Genomic DNA, 24154 nt, shown 5'->3' with positions numbered 1-24154 from the left:
TTTGTTTGTTTGTTTGTTTGTTTATTGCTTTGATTTACAAATATCCCCAAAGATCTGCATGCTGTAAAGAAAGACAATTTGTAAGGAAAATACTTTGGAAAAATAAAACAAAAATCCTATGAGGGCTCTTGTTATCAGTACACCAGTGATATACAGCCACAGAAATCAGTCCTGTGACATACAAACAAGCTACACCTTCTGTAGTAAATAATCAGAAATGAAAAATTTATGAGAAGCACTGGTATATGTACATTTCCATTTGGAGCTGTCAGCAGTCCCTAGAATTCAAACCTTTGATTCTTTTAAAACATCCGAGAATATGCTTATCCAGGAATGAAAAAACATAAGTCAGAAGTCTCCATCCAACTCCATGCTGGAGGCCTCATTAATATCAACTTGCTTCTCCCATGCCAACAGGAGCTACCTGCTTAATGAAGGGAAAACAATTAAAGCATAAGGAATAAAGTATGGGTCTGTTGCTCTTTCTGAAAAAAATAGAATCGGCCTGGAAAACCTGAAACCGTCAAGAATAACATCAGACTGGACCTATGAGTAGCTGATGACAGAAAGGGCAGAAGTAAATCCACCCTACTGCACATTTCAAGCCCTTGTCTGTTTTGAAGATGACTGTGAATCATTCTGTGAGGCTACAATGCGTGCTCATCAATTTCCTCTCATGTTCTCCATGTCTGTGGAGGGAGGCTGCTGGTGCCATTAAAACCTCCCTTAAAAAAGCATTTATATCAGTTAGGCCTCGCATGCATATTATGTTGAGTCTCATCCAGGACTAAACCATCTTTAACATTCAAGAAAGCAAAATAATCTAACTTCTTTTCCTACTGAAAGTGGCTTTACCCATAATTTTCCTTTCTTCTCCCTTAGATGATGGTGTGTAATTGTAACTTGTTTCATACTCATCAGCAGAAGGGAAATCCTGGACTCACTCAAATCAGTGGGAGATGTGGCACTGAGCATATGACCATATGCAATCTGAATTTTCCAGGCACTTCCTAGAGCTGCTCAAATTCTTTTCTGGTCTGGATTCTCACTGACTTTTATTTATGATACATATATAGCCGTCTTAAAGATGTTTTGGCAAAACTCCTGGATGAGATTTCGGTTCATTCCCACCGTTTCAGGGCCTTAACCTAGGGGAAAGCCAAGCTGTGGTCATCCTGTTTCTCTTGGGATCAAACTACATTACTTGGGGTGGGATATGGTGAGCATATTTACACATTTGTTAGCTGTATCTGAAGTATATCTGAAAAGTGTAAAGGCGGAGAACAGCAAGATTTATATGTCTGATATCCTGGCAACAAAGTGATGGATGCTGTTTTGGTTTTGTTTTGGGAGAACTGAGGGAAATTTCCCTTCCCTTCAGTTAAGTGTATAACTTTAGGTTTCAGAATTATATATTCTATTTACTCTTCAGGTGAAACATATTCAATGTTCATATGACAGCTAGGAAATTTCCGTCAAAAACATACAGGCAATTGTTTATATTTTTAAAGTATTGCTGTACCTCAATGTGAAAACAGTTTTTGTTGTTCGCTTGAAGGTTTTTATTTGAAGCTGAAATAACTGTACTGAGTAATCTCAGTCATACTGGAGCCAAAGGGAAAATTGCCCATGGATTATAGTTAGTAAAGTCTGTAGACTTACTTGTCGGTATTCTCAAATCCTTGTTGATCCTATTTATTGTTCCAAATTGATAATGTATGAATCCCAAGTTTCAAGGCTCCTGCCAAAACTGATTTTTTTCTTTTCTTAAAACATCTTGCAGTATAATTTGGCTAGGGAGCTTTTCCTCTTTATCTTCAAAGGATCAAAAACTGGCCCAAATTGAAAAAAGACTGCAGGGAAGAATGCATTGATACTTCTTGTCTTTGGTTATTGTATTTTTCTTGTCTCTAAATTGCCAAATTTGGGGTAATAGCGGCATTTTTTAGTGTATTAGACTGGCACAATAACTTTTTCCCCCTTTCTTTCACAGTGTAGGCTACCATCCAGTCCTTAACACAACATAGTCATCTTCACAGAAGAAATTTCTTGTTTTTGCAGTGACCTATAGAACTGGTGATGCCGTAAACTTTTCCCATTATTGTCCTGTGAAACACTGTATTTTATGGCACTTGGCTTCTGTGGGAAAGGTTTTAGGTTTGCTAATTTTTTTTTCTCTGTGCCTGTGTATGTGTGTGTGTGTATGTGTGTGGCTTGTAATGTGTGGGAATGGTTAGTGTGTTTTGTTCTAAAGCTTTTCAATACTGAGAGGATTGACTGATTCTCTCTGTCCAGTACTTTAACTGGGAAAATGTTTCCTACAAAATACCAGCTTAATTTTATTTTTTTGTAGTTGTTCCTGTTTGATTTCATCATAACATTATCATTTTTACTTTTCTTGTGGAGATGAATTTAGAAGGTCATTACTTAGCTCTGCTTTCATTATGCCAATATAAGCTTTCTAGTTTATCATTCTAGTTTTCTCAAGTGAGCTGGTCAAATACGCTTCCTTGGAAAGGCTTTAAAAGTTCTAAAATGCTTTCAGATGGTGCTTCAATGAAACGTTCTGTGTATCTGGAAGAATGTGGGAGTTGCACAGAATTGCAGATTTCTTCATGCTGGAAGAAGCCTCATGGAGGTCTGTAGTCTTGCTTCCTGCTCAAAGCAGGTTCATCATTTTAGTGCTCAGACCAGGTTGCACATCACTTTCTTCATTTGGATTTTGGAACCTCGAGTAATAGATGCCATAGACTCTTTGGAAAGTCTGTTCCCACTAAAATTATCCTATTGATATATACTTTTTTTTCTTACGTCCAGTTGAAACTTCCATTGTTTCAATGTATAAGTATCAACTCTTGTCTTCTCACCATGAAACTCCACTAAAAGCCTGGCTGTGTCAGTAATCCTGTAAATACTGTCAGACTGCTGTTAGGTCCCCACAGTGCTGTCTCTTCAACTAAATAAGCCATGTTCCCTCCCTTTCTCCTCACAGGGCCGGTGCTCCAGCTTGTCAGTCTTCTGCTGGGCTTACTGAAATTTAGGAACATTCTTCTTGTACTGGGGAACCAAAACTGGATACAGTATTTCAGATATGGTCATACTAGTGACAGGTAATGGGGAATAATTGCCCCTGGGGACAGCTAACTTATACCTTGGTCCAAACCTCAACGTTTTGGATCAGAACCGCTGTTTCAGTCAAGTATGTAATATATGAAGTCTTAATACTCTTAACCTGTCACTATGTGTTCTTTTGTTCCATTACTATGTGTCTTATAAATGATTTCTAGTTGGACACCCGAAACAGCAATATCTTTTACATTTTAAAACTTGTCACTGGCATCTGTTTCACTACATTAAAGTTGCCATATGTTTTCCATTCAGTTAATTAAAATGTGTACCGACAAACCTAGATCTATAAAAAGTTACAAGAAATATAATAAAAGTAGATATGTGTGATAAACTACGGCATCTTTGCTTCGTTTTCAGTTTGAATAACATGTTACTAAAATAATCTGTTCCTACCTAGTCACATAACCCTTGATTATGGAATTTGCAATTTGTTTCCTTTTTTCTTCTGCAAGAAAGTGCATTTCAGATCCTGAGAGACTGAAGCACTTTGCCTCTTAGTGTATTTTCTTCTGATTCCTCCTTAAAAACATGTGAAAAAAAAAAAAAAGTTATATTTGGAAGTTATTAAGGTAGAAGTTGAACCAGTTAGAAGTTGATGGCTGTCCAAATTAGCTTTGCAACTAAGTGAAATGTACCTATAGCAAATGAGGAGGAGATCTGAACAGAGTACAGAGAACACATAAAACAACACATAAAAGCCTCTTTTAAACACTGTTCAGTACTTCTGGAGAAAAGCACTAAAACCTGCAGAGTACCCTGGAGAAAATTAATGCCAAAAGAGGCATGAGGTGTCAGAGAACAAAAACAAGCCTTGATTTCAACTGAAGGTAGGTAACTAAACAGACTAACGCAATTCAATGCATAACTCTGGCCAGTGACTCTCTGATGTCATAGGCCCTAATCGTACATTTAAAACTCTCATATGCTACATGCTTTGCCAGGCTGAGCCTCGGCAGTGAGAAGTTATGGGATACACAGGGAATGTTGTAAGCACATGTTGCAGCCACATGGTTTTATTTTGGACATTCCTCTATACGACATCGATCAACAAGGGAACTTCAAACAGGAGCAACAAAATAGCTGACACTGACGTGGTTATTTTGGACTTATATAGGTGTAAAGAAGAATGAAATTGGTTTATAATATATTTCCATATTATATGTAGCACGTATTCAATATATGTAATACGTATGTGAATTATGTCTGTGTGAGTAGATATATATGCTTCTGTATACATACCGTGATATATAAAGTTCAAGGAAATTAGAAATACAGTACTTGAAATAATATAATAATCTTACTAAGTGCAAGGAAATGACAATTGTACAAACACCTGGTGGGAGCCTGTTTGGAATGGTGCCCAGAAGGGTCTTGGCACTGGATCTGGATGTGGCCAGGATGACACACTCTTGTTTTCTTCAGTTCTTGACCATAACATGTCTTCTTGTCCTCCATCTCAGTACTGGGAGATGCTCATATGCTTTGGTTGTATAGATCCTCAGACTCATAAATGTCTTGGATATTCCTCAAGATTTCTCTTAAATCAATCAATGTAGTTGTGCATGATCACTAGCTACAGGCCAAAGATGTTGGTAGATATTTGACCTCCAAGTAATAACATGGGGAAAAGCCTTTCCTACACATGACAGTCTTCAGATTCATCTTCCTCAAATGCTCTCACATTTTAGAAATCAGCTTCACTGTTGTTCTTTTCAAGCCTTGACTGTTTAAGGTTATGAATGTGAGAATGACACTGGAGATGTAATCTTGGAGGTAAGTAATCTCCTGCCAGAAAAGTTATTGAAGTCACTGTAAACTATGTATTTTAGGAATTTGTGTAGTGGATCTATAATTTGCACATGAAAAAGAATGGTCCATTGTCTAGAATGGGTCAAAATCAAGAGAAAGAAGCCTCATAATACCATCTTGCATTCTGAAGGATGATTCTATTCTATAAAAAGTAACTTTTAAAAATGAGATATTTCCCTTATTGCAGTGTTATAAACTTTCCAAACTTCTTTTGTAGACTTTTGCCCAGCCAGTTAAGTTTAACTCAGACTTCGGGGTTTTTGAAGTAGTTAACGACATCCCACAACGCATGGAACATCAGCTGAAAAAAATTCTACATGATCAGAAACCTCCAAATCCCATTTATGATGTTATAAGAAAAGCAAAGAATGATGGGCAGCATTCCAAAAAGATCAGTGATTCTTCACCGCTCAGTATTGATCCAAATTACAACACTATGGTAAGCATCTTATAGCCACTGGATTTATATTTAGATCTTACTGTAGAGATACTGGCAGTAGTTATTGTTGTGTTTGGCTTGGTAGCTTGGGAAAAATGTTAATTTATGTTAGGAAAACATAATGATGGGCCAAACTGTGCCCTGCAATGCACATGTGTCTACCAGACAAGTGAATGGAATTACACATATACATCCTGTAGCACAGAATTTTGAAGATTCTGTAGGGCAGGATTCAGTTGTGTGGTCTGAATACTTTTTAATATTAAAAGAAAAAATATTATGATAACTGTTACTTTACTAGTGATCCCTGGAATGTGCAAATTGACTGAAACTAATGCATCTCAGTCTTTCCTTATTAATTAATTTCCTTGTGTGGCTATGAGCTCATCTGTGGTCTGGCAACACATAAGTCTCTCCTCCATCAATTCCCCAAAGATTTTGATGGTTAGCATCAATTGAAATGGCCAGAAAAAATAACCTTTAACAACGAGAAATGTTGGATTTTAGAACAAATATGTTCAAGACTTGTTCAAACAACTATCAATTACCTGCTTGCTTTCAGGACTACCTTCAGCACCAGATTAGGCATCAAAATCAAAATCTTAAGAACCATATGCACCTCAGAGAATGCAAGGCAGTTGCAGTTGTGGGAGTTTACTTTTAAGCAATAGCTTTGGAAGAGAAAAAATATATATTTCTCTGAGTTACGTGGTTTATTCCTTTCTTGCTTACTTTGCATTGGTGTGACTGATGTGACTTCAGTTCATTTCATTCAAGGCCAGTATAAGGTCTTGCTACATTTTTAGAGGCGGCTGCTCTAAATTATGTCATAGCTGGAAAGCTGAGAGAAAATCAGGGAGTTAAAGCAGACTGCTGTTTTGCTCAGTATAAGCTTGATGATTTTCAGAAAAGAAAACAGTGTTGAGAGAGGTCAAAAGGCAATGATGTTTAACAAAATGATAGTTAAGTGAGATTGCAATTATCTGCAATATAAACTGGACAAATGCTATGACAGGACAAGGCTCACAGACATCTCTACCATGTTAAACCGTTATTTTCATGAATATGTTGCTTGCGAGCACAAAAGCAGAAGAGCTATTCTTAATTTCTTATTTGGACTCAGGAATCGACTGAGGAAAAGTTTTGTGGTTGTGCTAGAATGGCTAATGTTGTTCTCCGGGATAACCTCACACTTTTGCAACTTTGGTCAGCCTTTTTTGACAAGTTCAAAGCCATCACATTGTCTTCTCTATTACTTAAATCTCTCATGGATTGGAGCAACAGTGCTCCTTTATTATTTAAAGATATCTTCTTTTTTCTGTGGAATTTTTCAAAGACGGAAGCACAACTTCCTGAGGGAGTGAAGAGGTATTTGGTGTCTTCTCTCAGGCTACAAACAAGACCTGAGTAAATGGCCACAAGTTGCGCCAGAGGAGATTTAGATTAGACATAAGGAAAAACTTTCTCTCAGAGAGTGGTCAGGTGCTGGACTGGCCTGCCCAGGGAGGTGGTGAAGTTGCCATCTTTGGCAGTGTTCAAGAGGCTGGATGGGGAGCTGCGAGATATGGATTAGTAGCTTGTAGTAGTAATGGTGATGGGAGGATGGTTGGACTAGATGATCTTCCAGGTCCTTTCCAACCTTGTGATTCTATGATACTACGATTCTATGGCATTTTGAGGAATAATATTCTTTTGCACTTTCTTCATCTTTTTGACGATGTTTCTTCTTGTCTGTCACTTTCCTGTGAGTTAACACAGGTAGGGAGATAAGCCCCATGCTACCATTTGCTCACTTTTCCCCAGCAGAATGGAGAACTGGGAAGGTGGAAGAGAGAAATCTTTTGGGTTGAGCTGAAGGCATATCAGTAGTTAAAGCAAAATCTACACGTGCAAAGAATTCACTACTTTGTAACAGTGGGGAGATATTCAGCCATTTGCAGGAAAGCTGGGCTCAACACACTTAGCAGCTAGTTGATGAAACAAACACCACCACTCTGAACATTCCCCCTCACACCTCTTCTTTTCTCCAGATTTATTGCTGAGCATGATGTCATATGGAAAGGAACACTCTTTTGGTCTGGTGGGGTCAGCTGTCTTGGCTGTGTCCCCTCACAGCTTCTTGTGCACCTCCAGCATCCTTGCTGGCAGGGTGTGAAAAGGCCTTGACACAGACTAAGCCCTGTCTAGCAATAGCTCTCAACACTGTTCTAATCACAGATTGAAAACAGCATGATATGAGATAATATGAAGAAAATGAACTATCCCAGCCTAAAAATGTGCAACAGGCAACTTAAATCCCTCATCCTATTCAATTTTGGCATCTCAAGACAGAGCCTGACCTAAGCGGCCAAAAATCAATACTGCAACTACATAAGATGGAAGAAATCAGCTTCATTCGTTGTACCACACTATGACTGAACTAGAAGTATCTCAGTAGCAGCATCAAGTATCAGCATCAGCATCAGATAGGATTTGATCTTAGACACAGAGCTATGCTGCTTCCTTCACTCTATATACTTATTTCTTCAGTCGCTTCACATCGTCTGATGAGATTTACAGTTGCTTTCTATGAAAAATCAGCTTGAACGGCCATCATTGTCCATCGCAATAGTGATGGAAATGAGCTATGACTGGAAAAACTATGTAGACCTTTCAGGCATACTGAGTTCAAATATACCTAAACTAAGAAATACATCACTGCTGTTTTTCTCTCCACCTCTATCTCACACTGTCACAAATTTTCAGATAAGTAAAAGATCTTTCTGTATGTGTGCTCTCATGCTTGGAAGTTACTGATATGGAGCTAAACATCTTATCAGTAATTGAAATCAACTGAGTGTGAAACACATGAAGAAAAAACCCTGCAAATTGGGTAGACCCAGGCATCACTATGGAAAGAAACTGGCTGGCATCCCACATACCTTACTTCAGAGAAACCCCAGTTCAGCAAAGCACTTAAGTATGTGTTTAACTTTAATCAAATGAAGTTAAACACATGCTTAAACTTTAACACGTGCTAAAAGCTTTACTGGATTGGTCCCAAACATGGCCTAAGGCTGACTGGGTAAGGAAGCTAACCAAGGTAACAACCCTATTAGATTAAATGTCACATCTGTCTTTGGAGAAGGGAAAAGAATAGAGATTCTTTCCTTCTGATAGTATATATTATTTTGTGTACCAGCCATGTACAGACATGAACATGTTATGAATCATTCAGATAAAAACCTGGGCTATGACTCAGTTAATACACAGATTGATTGGCCAAAATAAAGAGACAATCTTCTGTATTTCCAAAAGGCTTGTACCAAAAGGAGTAACAATGTACCAATACTCTGTGTGGTTGGGAGTAATTAGTCTCCATCTCCACAAGTTAGATTGTGTGAGCCACTGCCAACGTAAGCTTTCCGTATTTTGAAATATTTTCTTTTCTCTAAATGAAACCACCCACTTTCTGAGTAATTTATATTTTTAATCCCCTACAGATACATATGAAGGAGAAATAAACCTAGTCCCAAATGAAATATTAGCTCATGGAAAGAAAATTTAAAATGTAATCTACACAAACTGATTATTTGATCTAGCAAGTAGCAAAAAAAATTGATACTTCCATCCTTGCCCAAAATTCACCTGTTTCTGTGGACAAGGTGTTATTGCATTTTTCCTAATCACTGACTTCATGTTCACTAAAATGAAAAATGCACCTCAGAAAAATAAAACAGGTCACCTGCTAAGAGTGCATAAAGTATCCTCTGTGGAAAGAAGAGGAAAGAAGAGAAGAGGAGAGAAATGAAAAAAGAAAAGAATAACAAAAAGAAAGAGTGTGAATAGTATAATCTCTAAGAGAGATTCATTGTGGCCCACACTCAGAGGACACACTCTCCTGTAAGGAGTTAGGCAAGTTTTTCAATCTGCTGGTTCTGCGTAACTCCTTGCTTAACACCTCCACATCACTCTTCGGTGGCACCTAGCTGTCTGCATTCACCAGGAATTGAGACTTGGACCACCTGAGCTAAGATCTATTATGGGCCTGATTCTATTTGCACTTAGATACACATTATAACTGTTCCCGTGTCCGGCTGAGTTAAGCAATGCTCCAATATAAAACATAGAAATGTGAAATATGACAACTGATAGGCATTAAAAATGTTTGATTTTGTTTTTAATATCCAGAATTCTACCATTTTAGGATTATAATTTAAGCTAGGGCTGCTTCCTTATTCCTCAAATTATTGAAGAAAATATAATAGTCACTGCTTATAGATGGTGTTAAAGCCAGAGAAATAAGCAGTTTCCTACTTGTGGACCATCTATGAGCATCTAATTTGCATTGGAATTATATAATAAAAGCATGATTCATACATATATAATTTTTGAAGAAACAATGGTTTGTTTAAAAAGTTGTACTGTTATAGAAGAAAGAGATTTAGATGTAATTACCTGTTAGCAACGAACTGAAGAAGCTCAGCTGTCCTAGAGCTAAGGTTAAGCTGAATAGGAAAGGTGATGTTCGATGCATATTAGTTTTCCTTAATGCCTCAGAAGGAATGGAGAGAAGATTGGAGAGAATCATTTATATGGAAAGCAAAACAAATAAGTCACTACTACTGCAAATTTTTGGTATTTTTTTAATAGTGTCTTGATCGAGAACAAGCAGTACAGTGGATTAAGAAGGAAAGGCTTCCAGCATTTCTAGAGAGCGACTGCTACTTTGAGTACAGGTATTGTAGTCTTTTATGCTGTCTCTCAGCTTAAAATTTGTACATTTATCTTTTCTGTTTAACTAATCTTATGATACGTTTAATATGGTTTTGTTCCACCTTTTCTTTTTGTTTAATTTTTGCATTTTATTACCCTGAATAAATTAAAAAATGACTTTTTCTACTAGTCATTCTGTAATTTCCTTTGACCACAGATTACGTAGTATATTACTACAGAGGGAGTAGGAATGGTCTTTACTGTTTTCTGAATCTCTCTTCCACAGAGATATCACGATCACAATACGTTTCTCCCTAATCAGTATACAGGACATGTGAATGAATGGTATGAATCCATGACATCTGTTTACAAAAGACAGCCAGTCCTTTTTATCTCAATTATTCAGTTTCTATCTTGAAGCTTACTGTCAGACTTCCTTTTGCAAGATTCTCTGTGGGATGCCATGGAATAGTGGCATGATTTCCTGTTATATATTAGCTATATTTTTCCAGATGTCCTTTCAGCCTCTTTTCTGATTGTTCAGGAGGTTTGGTCTGCTTTTTGGAAGGATCTGCATCTACCCTGTCCCTAACCCCCACCCGCCCCTCCCCAGACGCAGCTCCATGCCGTTCCCTCGGGCCCTGTCGCTGTCACACAGAGCAGAGCTCAGCGCTGCCCCTCCGCTCCCTGTGAGGAGCTGCAGCCGCCATCATGCCTCCCCTCAGCTCCTCTGCTCTGGGCTGCTCAAACCCAGCTGCCTCAGCACTCCTCATAACATCTTGCCCTCCAGATCTCTCCAGTCTCTTAATGCACATGTTCCTAATTTCTGTAAATACCAGTGCTTTAAATTGCTTTCCTAAATTAGGATCAAGATAAACTGTGGTAAAAATGCACGTTTAAAGCTGAAGGTAATATGAATATATCCAGGAGGTTTATGTGGCAAGGTTTTGATAGTAAGATTGGCCTCTATGAGCAGAGTCCAGCACTGCCCCATGTCAGATCAGAGCCAGCTCCAAGTGCTTCAGAAGGGACCTGCTGCTGCCAGGGCTGAGCCATGAGGGATGCTGGTTGTGCGTCTGTGAGCGCAGATTTAAGAAAGGAAATACCTGCTGCACAACAGTAGTTGGGAGAGAGGAGTGAGAGATGTGAGAGTTGTGAGAGAACAGCCCTGCAGGCAGCTGGGACAGTGCAGGAGGACGACAGGAGGTGCTCCAGGTACAGAGCAGAAGATTCTCACTCGGGGTGAGAAGGTAGAAGAGTGTGGGTAGGGGAGAAGGTGATTTTAGTTTGTGTTTAGTTTTCACTGTTCTAGTTTGTTATTGATTAATTATATTAATTTGAATCTGTTTTGCTAGTGATGATAATTGGTGAGTGATCTCCCTGTCCTCATCTCAATGAGTCTTTAGTCATCCTATTTTTATCTCCAGTTCTTTTAAGGAAGGGTAGTGAGAGAATGGTGTGGTGGAGCATATCTGCGCGTCAGTGTAAAACCACCACAAAGTATGCCAACTCTAGAATGAAGTTCTCTTGCCCTCAAGATGTAGAGACAAACAAAAATGAGCACTCAGCTCAGGGTCATAGACTTCTCTTCCCTTCACCTTGGTTGATTTCATACTGCTATCTAACTTGAGTAAGCTCTGCCACAGTTCCTGATCCCAAAGCACCCTCTCTAGCCGCGTGGTTCTAAAGATTGCCTTTTTCTGGGCATAGCAAGGTTCTCACTGTCAGAAGGAGCACTGGAGTCCTCTTTTGTACTGTGAAGTAGTCTTATAGTAACTGACTGAAAAAAGACCTACTGTCTTGCTATCATCTGAAAGCTTAAATAGTACGACCACTATGGGCATTGCTGCTGGAAGATTACTTGTGTCAGGAAATGTAGTATCTGTTACTGACATAGGGCTTCTGTAATCTGGGAAAATGGTTCTATTTTAGCAAACAATATGTTCAAGTGTTTCTTGGCAGGATTTGGACTGTACTGCTATATGCAAGATCATCCTGGCAGAGATTAATTTTGCTGGTAAAGATTTATAATGTAAAACAGACCACCAACTATAAAGCTGGTGGACTATGGAATGGTAGAGCTGGTGTTTACATATGTGACAGCAGGCACAGGGTGAAATAATAAAGTAGAACATGAAGTTCACAATGGCAATTTATTTTCAGAATGATTGTGTTTGTTATCTCTGAATAAAAGCTAAGATTAACTGTTTTCTTTTCTGAACATTTAATTTCAGGCTAGCTAAATTGATATCACAGGTAGAATGGAGCCAGACTGGCATTAATTTCATTATAGATAGCACCTACTACCCCTGGATAAGGAAGGAAGATGCGAGTACTCCCTCCCCTGAGGAGGATGGTACTTTATTCACTATGAAGAGGTTCTATGTATCGCTTGGCCAGGTAAAGTAAATGTTTAGTGAGTGTAACAATGAGCTAGATAGAATTGAAATAAATTGCTGTAACTGAAATCCCACCCTAAGCAGACAACTGATTTTCTGGGTATCTCTTCTTTTTAAAGCTCTTTGTTGTAAAAGGTTGATGTGTCGTAACGCAGCACTGCTATATCATGAGTGTGCTCAGCTACTGTCATACAGCTATTTTCTCTGGGAACTATTGTTATAGAAATATATATATGGATAGACAACAAAAATGATTGCAGACAATGATTGCTTTTAGAAACAAACAAAAATAATTGAATTATTCTATTAAATATCTTTTTGTAGGCTACAGTTTCTCAAACAATGGATTGGTTTACATTAGCAAAAGGAAACGAATCCATGAAAACTACAGATTCACTTACGCGCCCTGCAGCTTCTGTTCAAATTCAAGATATTCAGCATTTGCCTGGTCTGCCTGAAAGAAAAGGTTCATTGAGTGAAAAAGCTAGTTGCCTAGGTAAGTAACAGGGGCTCAGCAATAGTATTTATAACACAAGTCTGACTAGTTGGATATATAAGGCATTCTAATGAATTGCTGCAGCTTCCACTTACTATTTTCTAAATATCACATGATATCACAGGCTTCAGATGGGGAAAAACTGGATTTGTTTCTTTCCATAGCCAAATAATTTTGTAATTTTTCTTATACTTTATTTATTCATTTTGAGATTATTTTAAAGTCCTTCTCTATCAGTCTGATGTGATACATGTACTCAGAGGTTTTAGTATCCTCCTTACTGACAGTGTGATCGAATCTAACCATGTGTTTGCTTTAGTGACAGAATAGAATATGAAGGGCCTAAATCTTAGCTTCAGGAAAAGAAAGAAGATCAAACTAATCCTGTTTAAATTTTGGATATGTAGATATTTTAAGCCCACAGATGAATTACATCTTTTGGTCACTCTGATTCTGTTGATATTCAAAATATTTATAGTTATTCTTCTCAGTTTTACAGATCTGACCTACACAGTGATAGCAGCAGTAACCTAGTTAAACAGTATGTATATTCAAGGTCACCTCTACTAACATACTCCAGAAGTACTTGATTTGTTTAAAGAGTTTCAGAAATTTCAGAATTAGAAAAGGTACCTGAGCAAGTCAAAGCTGAAAGGTCTTTTGTCTCAGCAGTCTGGAATGGCAGGGCATGATTAATAACAAGGGCACAAGGAGGAGTGAGGTTGTGTTGACAAAAACAAACAAACAGGGCTGGTCACTGTTCTGAACTTGCTAGTTATGAGACATCTCAAATAGAAAGAAGCCATGTCTGAGTGGCAGACTGGACTGTAGGTCTCTTAAATGTTTTCAAAGACCTTGATATAATATGCTTTGTCATCCCCCTGTATGTGTCAAGACTTTACACAACTAACCAAGGCCAGTTCAGGAGTCAATATAAGCAGACTAAGAGTTCTAACTTACTAGCTTCCTCATGCCTAAAGAGAAAAAAATCCTGCTACAGATGGTGACTTTTATCATACCATAACCAAATACTTAGAAAAGAAACTAGGTATTGTAGCACAACAAAGTGGTTTAATAAGTGTTGAGGAGCATGGATATTCAGCTGAGTAACCAAGATAGCTGGCTCCGGAGGGAGCTTTTCTGAGCTCTGCTATTCTGTTGAACTTCGATAGAGAAATGAGTCTGTGAGTCGTGGGGTTAAGTTTCTAGCCAGACAGCAACAGCAGAAGCACCTCAACAACAAAAATATGTTGCTTTGGAAAATGTGCAAAAGGACAGTCCTGTTCCAAAAGAGTGGTCAGTAATATTTTCTGATTTAATGCAGAAGCAGGTTCCCTATCTAAGGAATATGACCACTGCAGATTTCGTTCCTCTTCAAGGACATCACCCAAAGAAGACAGCATTTTTAGGGAGAGATCAAGAGAATCTGAGGAGGGCTCTTCTATGGCCATTGCTGAACCTCTTTCCTACACGCAGCTAGGAGTTTATCCAGACCAGAATTTGGAGAGCACGGCTGAAGAAGGACAGGAAAATGCAACTCTTCAGCAACTGGAGGAATTAATACCATCATATACTCAATTTGTAACAAAGGAATCAATTTCAGAACTCACACAAAAGCCACTTGGTGAGACTGAGAGTGATGTGGATTTCCCTAAACAGCCTAAGACATTTATACATGAGTTATCAAATAATGAATTTGCCTGTGGTACTGAAGAGCCACTCTTATCCCAAAGTTCTTCTCCATTTACTGTCGTGGACTCCATGGGAGATATGAGGGAACGAGATGCTGAAGAAGTGAGCTTAAGATCAAGCTCTGAAAGCAATGGGGCAGACAGTAGGGCTGCTTGGTGTATTAACCACAGAACTTATGACACTGGCAACAGAAATGAGTTTGAAAGATTCAAGAAATTCATTAAAGGAACGCTTGGTGAGAGGTATTGGTGGCTCTGGATGGATATTGAAAGACTAAAGGTTCTTAAGGACACTACAAGGCAGCAAAGGTATTTCTCATTATTTAGCACTTATTGTTTTTATACTTGTAACACTGATCAATGGAAGTTTTGAGATTTCAGAATAAATAATGACAGTGTTTGAATAGAACTAACACAATTAATCATGAGTGTCCTGACAAGTAAGTCAGGGATGACTCTTCTGAAGATGATGAAGATAACGTAAGTCAGAATCACCTTAGTGTTAAGGCTTTGTTAGAAAGAAATTTGAAGAACGTGAAGCAATAAATACAAAGAAAATAGAAGAAATTAAAATCACAAATGGGGTATTCTACATGACAAACTACTTTAATGAAAGACTACTAGATTCAGATTGTCTATTCTAGGGCACTCTACATTTTTTGTTATACACAACCTGTCTCTAATTTGTGGAAACTTCTGACACTTGCAGTTAAAGACATTACATTACATTACAGCAGTTTAACCAGTAGAATGAACTGTACTTAGTTCTGTATAGCATCTGATACATGCTTATGTGACTATTTTTGTTTGCTCAAGGCAACTTGATAAAATGAAAAAACTCTATCTACTGAGCAGTGGAGACTACTTCCTCACTTCTGAAGTGTTACTCAGACTTGATCTACTACATGGAGATCAGTGGAATACAAGGCATTTAAGACAGATTCAGCCTGAAGCAGTGAAACCTCTTCTTCTTTACTGGTATGGGAAAAAGGACTTGAACTAAGATTCTACTTTTTAACAAATTTTATTTTCTTTTATCAGTCCAATATTTTTATTTCATCTCGTTTCTCCTATTGCAATTATGAGAAGTAATGCCACATAAATAATAGCAGATGTGGTCTCTCACTTTTAGTTGAGATTAAACTAAACTGCAGTCTGCCCAGAAAACAGGTAGACCTGCTTTACTGAACCCTACTTATATTACTGCCAGAGCATCTGAGCTTCTTTTTGTATAGCTACCTTGGATACCACTCTAATAGACTTATGGCTGCAGGGTAGGGAAATCTCCCTAGGCAGAGAAAGTTAATTCTGCCCTAACCTATTCCCCAAAATGACTTCCTCAAGTTTCTGAGGATGCTCTGTGTATACATCTATGTGGAATGTGACCTTGAGACTTCACTGTTTAATGTCTGTTATACAAAATGCCTTTACATACTGACAGCTTAAGCAAGGATACAAATTCTAGCCTGCTTTGAAAACATCAGCTAAATGTTTGAAGGTCTTCTCTCCTCCCCAAGAGGTACCAACAAATCACAGGCAGAAATGAATAACTGCAATAGTGTACTTTGCTGTGGAGCCTCATGAGAGTTGTGATCTCTGTCCTGTGACCTAAAATTCTCATATTCCTTGCTGTAGGATGAATGTGGCACATCCTAATGTAGACTTACATAAAGATAACTTTGTAATGGTGCAGTATTTGCAAATTTATTTAGGTGTAACTTGTTTCTAAATTTGGAGGAATGCAGCGTCTAAGCATATCTTTGTTTTTTAATTCGACGTACTTTTACTATATATTGATAAAGTAAACACCATTAAGCCAAATATCTCAGTATTTCATTTATTCATATATTTCTTTTTTAAGGGGTCCCAGATTTTGTGTTACTCATTCAACAGCGATAGAAACTGCCAGTGCAAAGCTGAAGTTCTGGCATACATGCCAAGAGAGACCAAGGGTGGACACTGATCCTTTTCCACAAATGGTATCGTTGCTGCCTTTAACAACTAAGTCTTGTATGCCTGGGATACCACCTTCCCTTCCTCAGGTGGGTAGTGTCATGACATTGAGATCAAAGCCCGGTCTCATCAAAAATAGTTATAAAACTGCTTGAATTGAACATGATAAAAATATCATACTTGCTTGTTAGGAAGTCAAGATTTAGCAAGCTTGTCTCCTGCAGATGATTATATTAAAAATTGCATTATCATTTTGTGGTATTTTATGCATCAGATCACTGTAAATTGAGCCATATTATCTTTTCAGTTATCGTGGCTATTTCATAAATCTTTTGAGTACATTTCATCTTGACATTCTCAGACCTGCAGGTTTAAGGATCTAGCAACCCAGATTCCAGATTCCTTCAACCAGACTTAATTCAGAGTAACTCCTACAACAAATCTACCTTCATATTTGTAAAAAGAGCAGTTTTGCCCAGTTCCTATTACCACGGTCCTTCAATCAGTGGCCACATATGCAGGTGGCCAGTTCAGTTTTGACTCTTCTTTTTCTTGAAAGACTTAATCTGAGAGTTGATTGCATTGGCCCGCAGGTTTTCAGTAACACTGTGTTAAGTCTCAGGGCAAAAGATACTTGGATAATGTGAATCTACACTTTGGCTCCACGAAGAACTAGATGGTCTATGACACAGATTTGCTTAAACAAACCTCTGTTACTTTAAAGTGAATAGTTTTAGATTACAATTATAATGTGTGTTTTCAAAAGCTAATTCATGGAGATGATGGAGGAAAAACAGTGGGACAAATTTCTTGTTCAGAAGTGGCTAGGCTCAGGACCGAGATCCTGTCGAGCACAACAGGAGTGGGCCAGAAGCAGTTGCTTCTTACAGAGACAAATGTGCTAATGGCTGAGGACTAGCAGTAGGTCATGGAGACAGGTTCCTAACTCTGTGGGTTTTCTAGCACTTGAAGAAAACTGTGACCTGGAACCCACAAATCACGGAATTCAGCTGACGAAACACTTCTTGCTTTTTTTTTGCTGTGGGAAATATGGGCTTCTGAATCTTCCACCTCTATTGTGCTTGTAAAAGCTTAGAAAGAGAAGCAACTCAGGCTGAATTTCTGAAGGCACTCTGAATGCAACTGGCATTTCCAAAAAGTCACAGAATTATTTTGTTCATAATGAATTGGTGACAGTGTAGCAGGATGCCTTCTTTCTCTCTTGTTCTGAGATTATGTCTATGTTCACAGAGATTCACAAAGCATACTTATCTGTTATTCTGTAATCTCTGTGTAATTCCATGCAAAGTGCATGTAATAACGTATTTCTGCTTGCTAAAATTGTAATTTCTAAGCTAGAATGGTCATAAAGGTGTGCTGAAAAATCTTGGAAGATATTCAGAAAATTATTTTGCAATTTCCAGATTTACATAGTGTGACTGATAAGGAATAATGACGCTGAAAAACCTTTAATATTTGTAAGTAGTTAATGAGAACACGTTAAGAAAACTCCAGGATGAAAAAATAACCTGAATTGCCCTATTTTCTTCTATGTCTTTCATAAAAGTAAGACTAGTACACCAACAACTTTATTGAAATTAGACACACTGGATTTCTCTTTGAAGGGTTCATCAAGATTATCACCTGCCTTGTCATCAAGACAAAGCTCCCGGAGGGATGACTTTCTTAGCAGTAGAAATTGGTAAGCATGAAAGTCTTTCTATGTCTTTCTCAACACCAATATACACAAAATATTTAACAGAGGCTGCTAGATTCTACAGTTGTCATGAAATACATTTAATCAATCATCTGCTTAGTGATGCATAGTTACGATACAGATTGCTTGCATGGAGATTTTCTTCTTTTGTTTATTCCATGACATAAAAGGTTTAATTTTTCTAAATATGAGATTTTTATTCTTTCCTGTGTAAGCACTGATATTCTCTCTATGTATGTTTATATTCTTTTAACACACCTTGAGCACTTAACCTCAAAGATGCACTGTGTTAGTGATTTCCACAGGGTTACATACAAAAGATGTTCCTCTACATAAATTGGAACTCATTTACTTTTCCTCTGCTGTTTCCTATGTCATTCTGCCTGTCTAATATCCCTTCTTAGTTGTTTAATTCACAGAAAGTCCTAGTTTTTTGGTAAATAAATACTGAAATTTTTATTTGTTCATGGATTCAGGCCAGAGTCAGTGAGCAGGGACATGATCCATTGCTTAGCTTTGGATGAAACTACAGAAACAAAACACTTGGCTCATAGAAGGTACACCTATGCTGAGTTGCTCCCAGTAAGTAGTACTTAAACTTTAATTGTCTTGAATTATGGGTTAAAATATTTTATTCTGTAGTATCAAAGGGGGTGTAGGCAATGGTGGGGGGAAATTAGTTTGATTATGTGAATGTCAATGCCTTTTGCAGAGGTGTAATTAGAATGTTAGCGTTTTGTGTGTGGCATCTGTCACATAGTTGATGGGAGATCATGGCACATACAGCAGTTTATTTTCACTAGAAAATTTTGATGTTTTCCATGGTGACCATGTGTTCAATAGACTACTATGGAAAACTCACTGGATAATTGCTTCAGTGGAATCACTGTCAAGAAACTATACCAGACTTACAATGTAACTGAGAACTGAATCTGCCCAAGGAAGTTACTAACTTACTAAAATTCATCAGAGGAAAATATTTCAGTTGTAAAATTCATATTTATTGCTTGTGTACTTTATTCTCTTGTCTTTTGAATTATTACTTGTTAAGCAAGCCCTCAAACCAGCAAGCCTCATGAAAGGCAGGCTGCACAGAAGAACCTTTTCGTAATCACTATTAAAATGGAGACAAATTGAGCATTTGTGATGTCCAGATTTGGCAATTTAAAACTTATCCAAAACTTAAATGTTTGTGAGCTGTTCTCAAAACGGCTTGCTTTTTCACAGAGGTACTGATACCCACGGCCTCAAAACCAAAAAAAAAGGTCTGAGATCTGGGCCTGTTTAGAAATGCATGTAGTTTGTCAATCAGTTGGACACAATTATTTGTTTTTCACATCAAAATCATACTTTGCTTGTTACTTCATTGCACTCTTTTATTTCACTGTTAATTGTGACAGAAGAAAAATCTTGTATTTGCAGTTAGGGACATTTACAGTTAGAAACTTATATTTAAGAAATGTTTGTTCACATCATGATTATTAGATGTCATACACCTTTGTTACGCATGGTTTCTCTCTGCTGAAGGAAGTAAAATATTAACAGTTTGCATCTACAGGTCTAGACTGGAGCCTACAGTCAGGACCCCAAAATTTGCTATTACAAATACAGTGTAAAAAGGAATGTGGGGATCCATCATTTAAATTCCTGCTGGGAAGTAGGATCTTCCTGCTCTGCTTCTGAAGCTTGCTTCCTCCCACCCTTCTCCATCCCTGTTACTGCTTGGAAAGAAGCTGGTTGTCAATCACAACACTCATCTACTCCTACCTTTTCTATCAGAGTTGTCAGGCCAGCCAAAGTTTCTTTCATGAGCATCAGAATTTAATGTACTAGTTTGTAACCTCCTCTGGCTTCTCTGTGAGCCTTGGGAAAATGGATGCATTCTTCCTCTTATGCTCTTGCAGCTATCTGCAGTAAAGGGCATGGATTTCCTGTCCCCTAAAATACTGATGGTTTTGTTCATGAAATCAGTGGCATAACTCCAACAGATGCATCTTTCATTCCATCGTAGGCTGAATCAAATACCACTTGTCAACTTCTACTAGTACAAAACACAATTGCCTGAACTGAGATAGCTTTTGACACCTAAGTGTTATGGCTTAGTATTACTGGAACTCCCTGAATTTGGTGCTAAATAGGTCACAACAGAATTATGGCCTCATTTCTTTTCCAGTTTCAGGGAACTTTCTAAAGGATACTATGATCGTTTTGTTACTCAGTGCACCTTAAGTAATCAGATTTATTCCATGAGACATAAATATTTGGAGGGAAAAATATATGGAGAGCTATGATATATTGTATATGTAATAGAAAATGGAGTCTGATTTCTTGGGATGAAGATACTAATTGAACACTCTGCACAGCTCTCCATTGCAATGTACTGACATTTGAAATAATGGAAGTCTGTTATTTCTTGTTGTATAACTATATACTTTTTTGTCCAGGGAAAAAGTGCTGCTGGCAGTGTTATCTTAAGGGGATCAAGAATGGAAAACATGCTGCAGTCTCTTTATCTGGAGAACAGAGCAGGTTACTACTTCACACACTTCTGTGAGAAGTCAGGGAATAAGGTATGAGTATTTTCCTACCCTGTGATAATTTAGTCTGCAATTGACTGAATGCCAAGTTATAGAGGGCAGCCAGACTGAAAAAAAAAAAAAAGAGAACGAAAGATTGATGACTGGATGAATTATTACTTGTGAGACTACAATCCCTCAACAACAGTAAACTGTTCATGTGTATATTCAAACTAATGACAGGTCTTAACCAAGCTGTCAGATCCTAACTGTCTCAAACCTATTGGAAATCTGAATGTACCATCAGGGATAAAAAAAAGACTAATCATTTTTAAAAACTAGCCTTTAACTTGGCAGAAAAAATGAGGTCTTAACCCACAAAAACATTTTTTATTAAGATGGAAAATCCACTGAGCTATTAGTCATGATAATCTGCTTCCTTGCTTGTTGAGTTAGTAATGTCCAAAATCTTCAATGTTTTAAAGACGTTCTTCTACTTCCATGAAGCTTCTTGAATTTCTGAGAAACGCAACACTATTTCTTGCCTGCAGTCAGCAGTCATCATCCATTGCTGGATGTAAATTGAGGACTGGTTAGAACAATTGGTTAGAACAATTTATCAATTTGAGTCGGTGCTTAGTAGCTTTTGAGAAACATTGAATGTTTAGTGGTGACTTGAATACAGCTAAGATGGACATCTGTTTCATCACTGTCACGACCAAGAATCCAGCAGCAGTAGCCAGAAATGCTTTTGGCTACCAGAAAGGAATAGCCAACGTTTCCTCAGCTGTATACCTTAAGCTAAAAATGTTGAAGGTGTATGGTTAGAAATCTAGGTAAAAATAACCTATTTTTCATGGGAGATAGGCACACACCCACATTCACCCTAGCATTTGCAGGTGGAAGACTCATTTGAAAATTATTTCCTTAAGATCTACAACTGTGGAACCTATTTCATTCATATGCCAGGTTTGGTGGGCTACAGTCTGTGGAGCAGTTCTCTGCCACAGATTAATTATTGTTCGGTGATGGGGGGATGGGGACTTATGGTATTTTTCTGATTCAAACCCCATAAGTGCATAATTAAAGGAGTGGACTTCAGGAAATATCTAGACTCCTTTTGCTGAAAGATAGCTTGACATTTGTTTGAATTTGTGAACTAGGGCCAAGATTCTGAGCCTCAGAAATTCATATAATTAAAATGCAGTGATTGTCACAGTAACATATGTCAAGTACACAACATTTAATTGTTTTGGTTATTGCTACAAAATGCTATTTAGCCATGGCACGAGTTTTGCATGTCCATTATCAGCATTTCTTCTTAAGTGCTGGCTTTATGCCACTGAAATGTGGTTACTCTTCAAATGTTAACTACAATGTTAACAATTTTAATGGCATAAATAAATGCATAAAGGATACAATAAAAGACATAGTATCATAGTGATGATGCCATTAAATATATTGTCCTTTTGCCAACAAGCAACAGAAGATTAAATCCATCTTAAATTGAGCTTGATTTATTATGAGTTAAATAATTACTTGCATTGGAAACTCAACCTTTTTATAAAGACCTGATATTCGAGTAGCAATAACTTACAGTTTTTTTCTTCCCTAGTTGTGGAAGAACAGTGCGTACTTTTGGTCTGACCTACAGGCTTATCATCAGCTTTTCTACCAAGAAACTCTTCATCCCTTTAAAATATGCAGGCAAGCTCAAGTAAGTTGTAAATAATGTATTTTTCCTTCACAAATACACTTGTTCAGTGTAAAGATTGAAAAAGATAGAAAATAGAAATGTTTCCAAATCTTGACAACTCACACCAAAGTATATCTGGGTTCTAGACAGTAAAAGAGGCTCTCTGGCTTACTTCCACTGGATTACTTGATGTACATGTTACACACGCATAGTTGGATTTCTAGGCTCTGTTGTCTGTTCCCAGCTTTATCTATTCTGCTCAGTTTACCTAATCTCCCCTTTGCTACTCTGCGTTGTATTTGGAAACTGCCTGGTTAGTGTTAACATCTGTGATAACATTTTTTATGAATCATCTTATTGTGCTTTACCTTTCTTTCCATCTCCTGTGTGGGTTAGAATTGCAAGTCTCATAGACCAGACTTCATATAATGACCCTAAGTCATGAAAATGGACCTTCAAGCTGTCACGCTTGTTTTACCTTTTCTGACTGCTAGGACATAATTATATTGTTTACACAGTTTTCTTCCACACCCACACACTTATTTACTTTGCAGTGGAAAGGATGTTTCCTATAAACAAGAATTTTTAATTGCATATGCACTTTAAGTCATGGAATAAAGTAGAAATAAAGCAGTTCACTGTGGGCCGTAGGTGCTGATAGCTCTCACTGACTGCAGAATAGCCTGATACTGCCAGAGAAGGAGTCTGCAGCAGTGTGATATTTTTAGAAGGATTCTAAGCAAATTTTAACATCATTTTGTGAAACTTCAGTCTGTTTTTCCTCTGTAAACCTTGTGTAGGAGTATATTCTATCTGCATATTTGAGTATATGCTGTAATAGAGCAAAACTACTTCAGATGTCATTGGAATAAATATCTGTAGGGAGCAGTGGAGAATAATCTCGTTGTATGGCTTATGTTACTGAGCATCTTGAATTTGTCTTCTCTTCCTATTTCAAAGTTTCACTGGGGGGAATGACAGAAATTTGTATATTTGTCCGAATTTTCACTTGAATTAGTGTTAGTATGGAAACTCTAGGCTGAGGCTTGTACTCCCTCTTTCCTGTAACAAACTTGACAACCTGAAGTGCTACCTTGTTTATTTTTTCCCACTCTAGTACAGCTTGAAACTAAGTGCTACTAATGGTGTCCCTAAGGCAGACCATCCAGATGGCCCAAGCCGATGGCAAGGGACCTCATTCACAACAGGAATGTAAACTCTCTGCCTTTCCTAGAGTCCTTCTCCAGAACTGTTACCAAAGAAGGACAAGCACATTGGTCAGCACAGTCATATCGTCCCTGTTTTTACATCCCTTCAAAACTGAGTCTCTGCTTGCTGCATGCTTAACTAGATGACCTTTTGGGAAACCTGATAGGGAATGTTACTCTGGGAAATGTCAGGATGTGGGAGATTGGATGAATTCCATTTCCCATTAGGAAAAGTTATACTGCCCCAAATTTACTGTGGAATTTGTGGGCACAGTTTTCTTAATCAGAGAGTTGGGCGCATTGCAGTGTCACTCTGCTAAAAGCATGAGAAATATCTTCCAGTTCTCCTTCCTCTTCCTCTTCTTCTTTTAAGCATATTTTTACCTACTGAATCTTGATTTCCTCC

At 37.8% G+C, this 24154-nt stretch overlaps 1 protein-coding gene across 3 annotated transcripts in view; it reads left to right on the top strand.

Moving 5' to 3' along the window:
• RGS22 (regulator of G protein signaling 22) overlaps positions 1–24154 on the top strand; it is a 68561-nt gene that overhangs the window by 7084 nt on the left and 37323 nt on the right. For all 3 annotated transcript variants that reach the window (XM_019614169.2, XM_019614171.2, XM_019614168.2), the window contains exons 5-15: positions 5156–5377; positions 10010–10095; positions 12307–12472; positions 12796–12967; positions 14292–14967; positions 15475–15636; positions 16520–16700; positions 18237–18313; positions 18805–18910; positions 20773–20898; positions 22460–22561. In XM_019614169.2, the coding sequence (XP_019469714.1) occupies positions 5156–5377; positions 10010–10095; positions 12307–12472; positions 12796–12967; positions 14292–14967; positions 15475–15636; positions 16520–16700; positions 18237–18313; positions 18805–18910; positions 20773–20898; positions 22460–22561 (2076 nt within the window). The remainder of the gene's footprint in view (positions 1–5155; positions 5378–10009; positions 10096–12306; positions 12473–12795; positions 12968–14291; positions 14968–15474; positions 15637–16519; positions 16701–18236; positions 18314–18804; positions 18911–20772; positions 20899–22459; positions 22562–24154) is intronic.

Source organism: Meleagris gallopavo, chromosome 3, assembly GCF_000146605.3.
Source record: "Meleagris gallopavo isolate NT-WF06-2002-E0010 breed Aviagen turkey brand Nicholas breeding stock chromosome 3, Turkey_5.1, whole genome shotgun sequence".
Classification (NCBI taxonomy): domain Eukaryota; kingdom Metazoa; phylum Chordata; class Aves; order Galliformes; family Phasianidae; genus Meleagris; species Meleagris gallopavo.
The sequence above is the reverse complement of the archived record's forward strand: the minus strand, read 5'-3'. Positions and strand labels throughout refer to the sequence as shown.